Here is a 13,419-nt window from a genome sequence, read left to right as displayed (position 1 = left end):
CAAATGACAATGTTATTTTACATACAAGATAGAAGAGATAGAAGATATACTTCAAATAGATGATAAGTTATAGAAGAGGTGATAGAAGATATACTTCAAATTCTACTATTTCTTTTAAACAAAATACACTAGGGGAAATTAAATCATCAGTATATAAATGGTAAATAAACGAGTAATTTCTCCTAAAAGAAATTATAAAACTTCTTTTAGAAGAAATTACAGAAACACATTCTTTAATTTCTTTTTTTTTTTTTTTTTTTATTATAGAATATTTTTACAAATTGTTACATTGTGTTATATTAGTTTACAAGTAGTCTGTATTTTGCGTAGTTTTCCATAAGTTTTCTGTTGATCTTGGGATATCGTATGTCTGTCCTTGGACAGAACTCTTTTCTGATTTGAATAGAGGTTTTAGCTTAAGTACTAATAGTGTTATACAGGATTACTTTCATTTTGTCATCAGATGTTTACTGAGAAAAATTGGTACTAAAATTAAGGTCTGAAGAAGGACAAACAGGCTATGTCAGTAATAGTATCTAGTTTTGATAGTTTTTTTCATCTTATCTCCCAAAGCAATTTTGGAAGAAGGAAAATATTTTTTTCTCATTTGTCATGGAGTAGGGTGATGAGCTAACTTGCTTAAAATTATTCTGTAAATGACGAATAACTAAAATAGCTGTATCCATTAGTTCATACAGTTCAGCTGATTATTTACTTGGAATTACAATGTCTGGGAGAAATTGTTAAATGCTGTCCTTTGTGAGTATGTTAGCCTGGCAATGAAATACATGTTTGAATTATTTAATCTCCCCTTCTGTGTTAACATATAGATGGTGCATTTGTATAAGGATATCAGAAGTGAAATTCTGCAAGTAAAATCTGAAGCACAAACCAGAATTCTGGATTCAAATCACTCTGAAATGTAAATGTGTTCAAAATCCAGAGTGTTACAGAGATTTTACTTTTTCTTCTGTCTGTATTAGATTGGTTGAAATCTTCATTTCCTAACACACTTGAATTTTTGGTTTTCCAAACATTGGTCCAACCTTTGCAAAAGTAACACAGATATTAATTTAAACATTTGAATTTGATCTGATGTAAAATAAATGTAGGATCTTAACTAGGGTCATCACTGTCTGACACTTCTATTTACAGTCTGACAATGTAAGTCATACATGAAACAGACAAACAAGTAAATGAGGCACGAAAGTAAGTAAGGCAGTTGTATGACAGAAACACCTCATATTGTGTCTGAAAGGAACTTGTTTTAGGTTTTCACTTTGAAATCCATACTGGATTGAAGTTGAGATTCTTGATTGAAGATGTGGTTTTGATGTAGTGTTGAATTTTAAAAATAAACTCATAGTTATAAAATTTATAAGAGAGTTTTTAAAAGTCTTTGTGATATCTTCTGTGCTTTCCCTGTTCTATTTGATCTTTTAAACCATATGTACCTGTGGATGCATATCTTAATCTGAAAATCTTACCGAGTAGCAAAAGCAAGTGTTTTATTCAGAGATTTATGTAAGTAAATATTTCTACTGTTTTCATTTCTTTAATGAAAAATAAATTCTGATTTGGAAAGTAAGGTAGTTCTTGCTTTTTTTTAGCAGGTATCCATTTACCTGTGTATTTCTCCTAAAAAAGACTCACAAGTATCCATTCTCTTGAGTTTTCATAGAGCCACCCACCAAACAGGAATTGTTACATCATTTAATATAACTAAATAGCTTAGGCCAAATTGTTAAATGTTGAGTGGAAACTCCACAAATCAACAGTACTTATTCCTCATCATTTCAGACCATGCTAAGATGGTATGTTTTTTATAGATTATTAAAAAGATGGCTTGCTTCTACCAATTGTGAAACTAAATACAGAGCATATATCTGTCCTGAATGGGCACCAGCTGTTTTTAAACTTGGTAAATAATTTTGTATTATTCAGTAGAAATTTGTACTGTTGAAATTACTGCAGTTACTAGGTAATAATGTGTAAGTCCATTTCTATATTCAGTAGAATTTCGAAAGAAGCATTTCTATTCATCATAAGTTTCATGCAAGAAGCCGAATCTTAGGGAATAACATAACAGTTGTCTAGTTGAAGTGCATAGAAAAGATGCCTAGATGCCAGATACGCATTCATTTCCTCAGATAAACACTTAATTTGCAAGGGTGTGGGGGGTAGCTAATAACTTTAATTTGCTCATACTGTCTTTTCCTTTTTCTTCTTTGTACCAAGATTCAGTCATAGAATCTATACAAGAATTATTTTTGGGTATGATTTCAAGCAGACGTTTAATATAATGCCTATCATACAGTTGAATAATTATCTTTCAAATTTTCAAAACTACTTTAAAACAGAAAGTATTTAATAGAAAGCAGGTTGTGAAGTCTCACACAGATCTCAAAGTAATACAACAAAGATTATCATGCAGGGCAGTTACCATAAAAACAAATTATTTCTAATTCCATTCTGCATATATAGTCTAAGCCAAGGACAACTGAAGTGGATCACACCTCTCATTATGAATTTCAACCCTAGATATTTTTAATACTGAATCTCTAATGTCAACAGAATTTGACTTAATTTAAATTAGTAAATGCACAAAAACAAATGAGAAAACTTGTAGGAAAATAGATTTTTTGAAAACCTTTTTAATGCTGACAATGGAGGGAATTACGATAGGCTAAATCATTTATAAAATGCCACAAATCTAAAATGTTTTAAGGAAATATTTTAATATTTTTAATATTTTAATATTTACTACATACAAGTGCACTGTTTTAGCATGTGTTACAGAAGAGGATTGCAGGTAGTCTAAGCTCCAAAACCTTTTGGTTTAACCTGAAGGAAACAAATCTTGCTGGTTCATATTTTGAAGTTAACAGTATCCTTTTACCATGATTTTTTGAGGCAGATAATGTTAATGATGGAGATACTACAGCACATCCTTTACAACAGATTAATTTTACAACAATACTAAAATATATCAAACAGTAATCAGAAAACCAGCACAAAACAATGCTTGCATAGCAGGTGTAGAAAAACACATTTTTGTAGTCTACAATTTGATCCTTCCTGAATTTTTGTGGCAGAACATTCTTAAGTAGAATATGCTGGCTTTGAAGTTGCTCCAGAATGTTTTGCAAACATCTAGACTCCAGCCCAGCACTTACAGTATGTTCAAAACAAATTTCTCTATATATGTGTATGAGCATTGGAAGCAATTTTAGGCTGTTACTCTGATCAACTTGCTTCTGCCTTCTTTCCTAGGAAGTGTGTAGAGAGCTCTGGTGCCTCAGCAAAAGTAACCGCTGTGTTACCAACAGTATTCCAGCAGCTGAAGGTACTCTTTGCCAAACAGGGAGCATTGAGAAGGGGGTGAGTACAAATAATGTATTGTTTGAATAAGTATTTTACTGTTTGGAAACTACAGGAAAAAAGAATTAAAAAATTAAAGTCCTTATGAGCAGCTATAAGTGTTCAAATAAAGAGAGATTAATTCAGGATACAATAGTATCCTAATGCAACTGCTCTACAGAATTTATTTAACAATTATTTTATATATATATAAATTTAATAAAATATTTATGCTTGCTATAAAATTTTGTATCCTGGATTGAAAAAAGCCTATTACATTCACTATATTTATTTTCTGAGTGATTTCTGTAAAAAACTCTTGTTAGTTTAATCATTATTAAATTTTATAACACTCTTCCAAAAATGTTTGTTACAACTCTGGGTCTGTTGTGGACTCTGAAAATGTAAGTCATAGCTCTAGAGCCTGATTTCTGTTAATTTGTTAGAAGATAAGTCTGTATTCTTTCAGACACTACGTGAATTCCAAGCATATAGGAAAAAAGGAAGAAAAAAAAAAGGGGGAGGGAGGGGAAGCCTTACTAAAAGGGTTTTCTGAATGCTCTTATTTCCCAGTGACCAATCTATTCTGACTTCAACTATTACAGAATCATAGAATCACAGAATGGTTTGGGTTGGAAGGGACCTTAAAGATCACTCAACTCCAACCCCGGCCATGGGAAGGGACACCTCCCAGTAGACCAGGTTGCCCAAAGCCCCATCCAGCCTGGCCTTGAAACACCCACAGGGATGGGGCATCCACAGCTTCTCTGGGCAAGCTGTTCCAGGGCCTCACCACCATCTGAGTAAATAATTTCTTCCTTACATCTAATCTAACTTTCCCCTCTTGTAGTTTAAAGCCATTCCCCCTTGTCCTGTCACTGCACTCCTGGAAGGCCTCTTTAAGGTCTCCTGGAGCCTTCTCTTCTCCAGGCTGAGCAACCCCAACTCCCTCAACCCATCTTCACAGGAGAGGTGCTCCATTCCCTTTGATCATCCTTAATATTGTTATACTTGCATAACTGTGTAGCTTTAAAGAACTTCGGTATGCAGTCTGATAAACTCTCTTGTGTAACAGAAAAGTATGAAAACTCAGTGTTGCAATAGATAAGCCTAGTGCTACTGTATTTGTCTGAATATGTGAATTTTGATTTTTCATCAATAGTTTCAGACAAGGTTCTGAAAATAAGTTTTAGATTAAGAATAGTAAGAGAGTGTTTCTCAGTTGTAAAGGAAAATCTGTACAGATTTTAGAGAAGATCAAAAATATTTTAATCATTAATTTACAGGATGTGCGCTAGAAAAAAGTAATTTCATGTTCCTATTTCCACAAAAATATGATAATTTTTATGCAGGTTTTTAGAAAACAATGAAAAGTTATTGTATTTAAATAATTTCCATTATCTTTTTGAGTGTTGCTGTCATTAAGATTTACTACTCCAAACTGGATTTTTTTTGTAACAGTGACCACTGTCATCTATTCCCTGTTCTGATTTTTGCCATGTTAGCTGGGCTGATTCCAACAAAGATTATGTCGCATTTTGAATTGCAATATGATTTTTATAATAGAATGAAAGCTATTGGGCAGCTGTCACAGTTTATTAATCCCTGCTGATGGCTTCATTCAGGGCGCGTGACCTAGTGCCATTCTGATGGCTTTTCCATGCTGAGTTTGGAAATATTGGTAAACCATGTTAAATAAATTCATTGAAGGGGTCATTAAAAAAAATATATAGTGCTTACAGTTAGCCAATGAAAATAGAGACACCTTCACATTTTACCAAAAATATTACCTTTTATTAGAGTAATAGAAAATGCTAGGAGCTTTATTCTTAGATCAACAGTCTAGGTTTATTTTGGAACCACCACTTCTTGTCAATGACAAGGAGCAATTTACTTCACTGTAGTTTAAATGGTTTGAAAAATACAAATTGAACAAGTCAAGATGCTTTAAGACACTGTGTGCTTTTGCCAGAGTCTTTTATCAATTTATTCTCTGCAAAAAATCTCTAGTCATCAGTATCTTCTTCCCTTGTTAGATTTCAGAGAGAAATCTGAGAATTACTATTTTACAAAGCTAAACTGTTCATGCCTTTAAACAGTGGAGAATTGCAACTATAAATTTCCAACTTCAAAGGTTCCTGTAAATTAGTAATTTGTGATAGGAAAAAGCCAAAACAGAAAACACAGTTCTTTCCAAACATGTAGTTCTCTTCACCACATGCTAAGGAGAAAATAATAGTTTACAATTCTGTAACACTTTATTATTATTATTATTATTATTATTATTATTATTATTATTATTATTATTATTATTATTATTATTATTATTATTATTATTATTATTATTATTATTATTATTATTATTATTATTATAACATTTATATAGCAGTCATGCTTAAAGGCCACAACCAAATTAGGCTCTATTTTGCTGGGCTCTGTCCAAATATGTAATAAATGACATTCCCTGCTCTAAAAGCCTAACAAGATCACAGAGTACTCTATCATATTTGGAGGGTCAATTTCTGCTTTTAGTTATACTGATGTAAATTCTGTGTAACTATTAACTGAAAGCTAATTTTGATGCAGTGTGCATTAATACTTTATTGGCAGAGTTAGGAGGGATTTCTACAATTAGAATTGCCCTACACTCTATTATAAGACCTTCTTATATAAACCTGCCAAACTTTAACTCTTTGGCTTGAAATTTTCCACCGTAGAAATTTTCCGCAGTAGATGTCTGCCTAAGCCTGAAGTTTTTTAGAGTGTTTTCCATAAAAGTTATTCAGCTGTTTCCTCATACAGGGAAAAATAATGGTGTGGATTTTTTTTTTTTTGCTGTTGACAGAACTTGTACATCTGTTCTGTTTGAAGTTTTAACATGTTCATGCTTTAGTGAAGGGGTTTGTGTATTGGTTGGGTTCCAAAAGGTATGCTTTTTCCAAATCTTATAGTAATCGTTTTAAGTATAGATGAAGATTAAAACTGATAGATTTAAAAGGACTCTAATGAGGAAATACTGTATATGAAACAAAAAGACAACACTGATAGCATAATTTATTTTTGTCTTTGAATTTAAAGTAATAAAAAAATAACCTCTTCTAACATCGTTGTATAAACCCATACCAAGCAAGTAAATGAGGGAAAAATGTACAAAAAGTGAAAACAGTGTGCTGAAAGAACAATTTAAATACCTGGATTATGTGGTAATCTAAATTCACATTAGTACTGGGCATCAAGTTTCCTTGCAAAATAATTGCAGAAATACTCATTGAAAATTAATCCTTATAGTTGAAATGGCAAGCTTAAATTTAATTAAGCTTTTTTTTTCTCCAAAAAAATAAATAATTTTTCCTCGCTATCACAAATACTTCCTCTGTTAGTTTTCAAAAAGTATATTATGGTAAATACCTACAGTTCTCTCAAATGTGCCACAGTGACATACCTTCTTTTATTATTAATGATCTTTATAAGAAGAATCCCACATTATTTAAAGTTTTGTGCCTCTTTAATATGTATCCAAGTGCATCACCACTGTCTTTCTCACTCAACTAATTGAAAGTTACTTCTTCATTGTGAGAGGAGAATTAACATTTCAGTTCTAAATCCTTAATAAAGGATTGTCCTTCTAAAATAGCTGTCATCTCCCCTTTTTTTCTTCATATCCTGTTCACTAAGTAGACCGTAACTTCATTGTAGGGGTTATTATAATTCTCAGAGAAAAAAAAATTCTGTAGTCCCATTAGAAATAAAAAGATTTTGGCCATTTTGAATTAATTGGACAGAGATTCTATGCATCACTTGCCTCTGGTGAAAGATGAATATGCATTAGAAAATTAAAAAGATATACCAAAGTGGACAGTAAGTGTTCAGATTTAACTTCAGTAGAGGAGGAAAAACAGCATTGAAGGAGTTTTTATAGGGGAAAATGGGAGTATGGAAGAAAGAAATGTTTGGTTGGCAGAGGACATTGCAGAGTACAGGAATCTTATACAAGTTTGGAAGAATAAAACAGGTGAAATGCACCTGCATATTATGTACAGTCATAACACCACAAAGGTTTGTTTGCATGTTCTGTTTGTACATAGATGGTATTAGTTTGGGTTTAATTGTGTTTTTCATTTATGAATCTTGATTTTGACATGTAACATTTTTACAATGTATTTATTAATCTAATTTATTACCATACGTTTTTACTCTCAGAAGCATTTTAATTTTTAGCAGTTGACTTTAGTATTACATAATTACTTGTGTACTGCTGTGGCCTCTGTAATAGTCTGCCACAATTCATTAATGAATGAAATAATTATCACTTAGTTTATCACTATAATGAGAAGAAAAACAGAAAATTCTAATCCTTCATGCTTAATACACATAAATTTACTTTATTCTCTGTCATACCATATCCATTATACCATTAGAGGTATTGCAAAAACACTACCATATGGATACAGCTATACCAGCTGAAAGTAGGTGTTCAGTATCACCAGAAACCTCTGAGTTGTAAATTTACAACTGTAAGGAGGATAAACTATATTTTGCTCAGAAGCGCTCCATGAAACCTTGTGTCCTTCTGTGTTTTTTTTCCTTAAGAAGCATGTGGTGGGTTGACCCCAGCTGACAGCTAAGTCCCCACCCAGTTTCTTTCTTAGTTCCCCACAGCACGATGGAGGACAGAATCAGAAAGGCAAAGGCAAAACTGAGAAAGATTCATCTGTCTAGATGGAGGCAGTTTAAGAAATGCAGGGAAAAAAAAAATAAAAAAGGGAAAAAACGAACAACCACAAGTGATGCAAAGGCAATCAATCACTTACCACCTCCTACCAGCAGACCAATGCGCAGCCAGTCTCTAAGCAACAACTTGCTTGGAAAGACTCCCCCCCACAGTGTGATTGCTGAGCATGATGCCAGTTTTATTGTTGAGCAAGATGATCTGGGGTAAGGGGTATCCTTTTGCCAGTTCAGGTCAGCTTTGCTGGCTCTGTCGCCTTCTAGCCTCTTGCCTACCCGCAGCCTGCTCACTGGAGGGGCAGAGTGAGAAACAGAGAAAGCCTTGAGGCCGTGCAGGCACTGTTCAGCTAAGAGTGGTGTGTTATCAATTCTGTTTGGTCACAGATCTAAAACACAGCACCACTTGGGCTGAGATGACAAAAACTGACCCAACCAGACCTGGTAGAAAAGGCAATGCATTTTGAGCTTGAGGTTTAAGATAATCTTCTTTATACACTTGTAGGCGTATGGATGCTGGTTTTTGTTTCTCCAAATAATAGAGGATGAGTTTTATAAATAGAAATGTGCTGGACAGTAACAGCAGTGCTTTAAAATAAGTTCAGGTACTGCACGTACAGAGAAAAAAGTGGTCATGGAGAATAAAAATGTGCTGAGATAAGAAACAAGGATGATAGAGAAATAATGCTAGAGACTTCACTTATTAATGTTAAATGGTAGCATGTGTTTTTTATGCAAAACTACTTTGTATCTAGGTGTATTTGCTGATGATAAGCTACATATTTTTTTTTTAATGTTCATTCTCTGTAGCTACAGTCACAGAAACTTTGATGTGCTTGACAATCAACTTACATTTGTATTCAACATGAAATTTCTAATTAGGAACTAATATGAAATTTTAGTTGATTATCACTGTGCATAATCCTTGTTTATATCATACTTCAATTATTTTTTTTTCTGAATAGTGATTGAAGGTTAAATTATCTTGTCAGTTGCTTTCATAAAAATTGAGAGAAATTCAAAGCATTGTCAGTGCCTGCATTTGCTCTTTTGTGTTTGTCCCAGCATTGTTGGGACTGACACTTTAGGTGAGCCTTAGGACTCAGAAGAAAACTTGTTTTTTTTCTGGACTAGTTAATATAAACTCCTCACCCAGTCTTACTATAGTGCTTATGGGCTGTCTCACCATGTTTTCTGTCTATGTCTCAGTGAATTTTGTCAAATTCATAGGCTGATTTTGGATACAGCAGTTATCTGTTTCCTTGTTTTTCTTGAAACGAAGGGTTTTTGTGTCTGCTTTGGGACTTGAAGGCAGTTTAAGCAATAGATACTCACCTTTTGGAACTGAAATGTGCAAGTTGAGGACACAGTAAACCTGCGGCCATGCTGTTTTCTGTTGCCCAACACAGTGATGGCAGGAATAATTTACATAACTGTTCTAGACTTTCAGTGATACACCAGAATGTGAATCAAACTGTAAGCTCCTGGGTTATTTCCCAAATCGTTTAAAAGTTGCTGATACAGGAAATTATTAATTAAATTTTACAATACCAATTTGTTTGAATTGTCTGACATTTTTTATGTCCAGTGTAAGTAGCAATATTGCAAAGGTTCAGGGTTTGCAGGGAAAAACCTTCTTAAGAATATGATGGGGGGAATTTTTCATTTTGCATAATAAAGCTACTACATGAATCCTAAGTGGAAGGCATTTTGTTTAATCTTAGAAGTGGATCATAGTGTTTGAAAAGAATGTAACTTGTGGTTCCTTTAATGTGAAACATTAAGGAGGATGTATGAGGAAAAAAGAAAGTCTTAATTTTAAGCTTGCTTAAACTTCTGGTATGTGTTAGAGACTTATAATTCAGGGCTTAGTGAAGTCAATTAACAAATCACACACACTCTCACCACACACCCTCACCGATGTCTAAACATGGCTACAAAAAGTAAAATACTAGTGTTATATGTATGGAGAATGCTAATGCCTATAATTGGTCATTGCCTGACACTTAGGTTTTTCTGCCCTGATAAACATCAGCCTGGAAGCTAATTTTTTTTTAATTATTATTATTATTTGTTTTGTTTGTCTGTGAAATCTTTCAGTGGTGTTATCAGGGAGAGTGTGTACCTTTTGGCACTTGGCCCCAGAGCATAGATGGAGGTTGGGGTCCATGGTCAATATGGGGTGAATGCAGCAGGACCTGCGGTGGCGGAGTCTCCTCATCTATAAGACACTGTGACAGTCCAGCGTAAGTAGCTAAAGTAAGCTGGAGCCAACAAAAAGACAGAGTTGGAATTTATTCAAAACTGGTTTCATATGTTTTCTGTAAAAATGTTTTGCAAGTTTGCCAGAGTTTGTCTTCAAAATTGCACACAGAAACAGTTAACAGAAGAAGCTCACGAGACATACTTAAAACAGTTTTTAATTTATCTATTATATACTGTAAAAATTGCTGGATTTATATTTATTAGTAACTAGTACAGTTTTATTTCTGAAACTTCTTTTTATGCAAAATATATTTGAATTATGATTTATATTTCTTCTTTATTCATATCTGTCATTCTAGTCTAGGATATAACAAATGCCAGTCATTTGTTAAAAAAGCAGCACTATTTCCAAGATTTTGTGTTCAACAATTTACATATAAGCACACAAGTAATTAGTAATATTACTGAGCATACATTTATATTCTGTCACATTTGACACTTAATTGTGGCTTCCCACTGATTCTTAAAACAATTGAGTTACTTCTCTCCCTGCCACCACTCCCTATTGGTCCATCTACTCTCTCTCAAGAGGGGCCAGCTCCTCCACTACAGCTTGGTCTATTCTATGTATCTGGTAGCCTCTGTCTGCTTCCCAATGTCCTGAGCAGTGTTCCAGAGAAGATCTGTCAGGTAAGTGCTCTTCTCTCTGTCTAGTGCTTCTCAGAGGAGGAATGCTTACTTATTTCCATTGCTGTTCTCTGCTGAATGAACAACTGCTTTTTTTTCTGTTGATGCTTGCTTTGTTTGGGTTACCTCATTGCAAGTATAGCTCTCTGTCAAAGGGTAGTTTTATGACTACATACTTTGCTCTTGTCATGACTCATAAGCTCTACTTCCATCCCCATTACTAGTTCTTAACACTTTTTCTAGAAAACAACAAGCTTCTTTCATGAAAATCAGTTCTGTAACTTCTGTCATTCCTTTTTCATCTTCTCCTTTCTGTACACTGAAGTTTCCTGTTGCTTGTACCCAAGTTTTGCAAGCTAAGCTGTATTTCAGCTTTCTACTGTTGTTTGCAAGACAGACACCACGATGTGACATTACTGCTGTTTAAGGCAGTCTGATCACTTTTTGTCTTTAGCAATTACAATCAGTCAATTCTGGCGAATGCCACTACTTATTGAATAGATTCAAAAGTGAAAATTGTGTGTACTTACATAGATTATATGTCAGGCAATGTTACTGAGAAAATAATAAATTAAGCACATTATTTTTTTTCACAGCACTGTGTAGAAACATTAGAGAAATATTTGCTTGAAGCACAATTAATTTTATAAGATTTTTTTTTAACTACTTCTGTCTCCATGTACATCAGTTGGTATGTTGAAGGATAATTATATCTTAAATGTTTAACAGTGTAGCCAGAATGTGATTTTTTTTTCCATGTTTGCATTAGGAAAAAATTCCCTTTGGTTCATTAATTAAGATGAGTATTTCTAGGATAGGGCTGCTTGGACAAATGCCTGTACTGTGAAAAACGTTATTAATTTACTTTTTTGCTAACTGTAAATTCTTCTTTATCATAAAACAATCAGTGTTTTTCCTTTTTGCTTTCTTGTTACAAGCCAAAGATCAGATGTTTGATTAATCTTCCACTTACGTCAATATTAATTTGTTATTTGACCTCAGTGGGAGATAGCTAATGTTCCTGAACAATCTGGGAATTAAGTGCCAGTGTCCTAATTACACTAATAGAAACCTGCTTGCTCTGCGGTTTCTTTAGATTTAGTACTACTTAATTCAAATCATAATGAGATTCATGAAGAAGCAGTTTTTGTTGCTGACTCCAGTATTTAGCAGGCAGTTTCATCATTTTGTTATGTTTTAAAGTGTAATATGAGCAGATTAAAAAAAAAAAAAAGTCATCTAGGTTGCTTATACATCTTTCATTCTGGCTTTACAAAGCATTCAAATAATTGAAAGCAATACCTTTTTAATATGTTCAAAATACATTTATACTGTATTGTTTGAAATCTGTGCAAACAAGATAAATATTATGTATGAAGACTTTAAAATACCCAGTGCTGTCTTCTATGTGCTGGAGTTCAAGTCAATACCACAATTCATATTAAAGAAAATACTGTAAAATTGCACCTTAAAACTTCCATGTGCTTTTGTTTTTGTTATGTAGCAATATTTATCTTAGTAATGTATATCTCGTGAACTTATGTTTATACTGAAATATACACTAACTCATAAAAAATATTTTTCCAGACCTTCAGGTGGAGGTAAATACTGTCTTGGAGAAAGGAAGCGGTATCGCTCCTGCAATACTGATGTAAGTGAACTTAGTTCCACTGTAGAAACAACTTGTCTGTTTTCATTTTATTAGCAATAGATTAAATAGTGTTTTTAGCTATTTAAATAATAAATTATGCTAAATAATACAATTTTTAAAATAACATTTTTTCCTGACACAGAAAAGCTGCGAATTCTGCATTTTACGTGTGTGCTTTATACAGCAGGCACCCTACATGTTCTAATAAATTTTCAACCTAAATTTCATGTTGGAAATTAGAAGAAATTTTTTTTTCTCAGAAAGAGCAGTCAGGCATTGGAATGGGTTGCCCAGGGAGGTGGTGGCATCACTGTCCCTGGGGGTGTTTAAGTAAAGGTTGGACATGGTGCTTAGGGACATGGTTTAGTGGGTGATATTGGTGGTAGGGGGATGGTTGGACCAGGAGACCTTGGAGGGCTTTTCCAACCTTAATGATTCTGTGATTCCATGAAATGTTGGGATGTCTATCTCAATGTGAAGTCCAGCTGGTGCCTTCACATTATTGAGAAGAGTGAGTTCAACTTGAGCAAGTATGTTTAAGGTGAACAAGGAGCATAAGGAATCCCATTCCACAACAGAGAAAAGGTTTGTGCAGAACACCAGTGTGTTCTTTCCCAACTGTAATAACAGATGCTTCAGGAAAAAATCACTGAATTGTGGGAGCCAAGGCTTGACGTTTCCATGGTATACCTAAGAGTTTCCAGAAACTGAGTGTTAAAAAATTTCTTGAACTCCACATCTTATCTTTACCTTTTTTAACCTCCACCATTCCTCCACTTGTAAACCTGCTT

General features: G+C 33.7%; 1 protein-coding gene across 2 annotated transcripts in view; it reads left to right on the top strand.

The window, feature by feature from the left end:
• The window catches only part of ADAMTS6 (ADAM metallopeptidase with thrombospondin type 1 motif 6), a 150,715-nt gene that overhangs the window by 87,509 nt on the left and 49,787 nt on the right, over nucleotides 1-13,419 (top strand). For both annotated transcript variants that reach the window (XM_032206598.1, XM_032206597.1), the window contains exons 12-14: nucleotides 3,274-3,381; nucleotides 10,186-10,331; nucleotides 12,565-12,628. In XM_032206598.1, coding sequence (XP_032062489.1) covers nucleotides 3,274-3,381; nucleotides 10,186-10,331; nucleotides 12,565-12,628 — 318 coding nt within the window. The remainder of the gene's footprint in view (nucleotides 1-3,273; nucleotides 3,382-10,185; nucleotides 10,332-12,564; nucleotides 12,629-13,419) is intronic.

The sequence above is a fragment of the Aythya fuligula genome, chromosome Z (assembly GCF_009819795.1).
Source record: "Aythya fuligula isolate bAytFul2 chromosome Z, bAytFul2.pri, whole genome shotgun sequence".
NCBI lineage: Eukaryota > Metazoa > Chordata > Aves > Anseriformes > Anatidae > Aythya > Aythya fuligula.
Note: the sequence above shows the minus strand (reverse complement) of the source record. Positions and strands in the feature narration are given on the sequence as shown.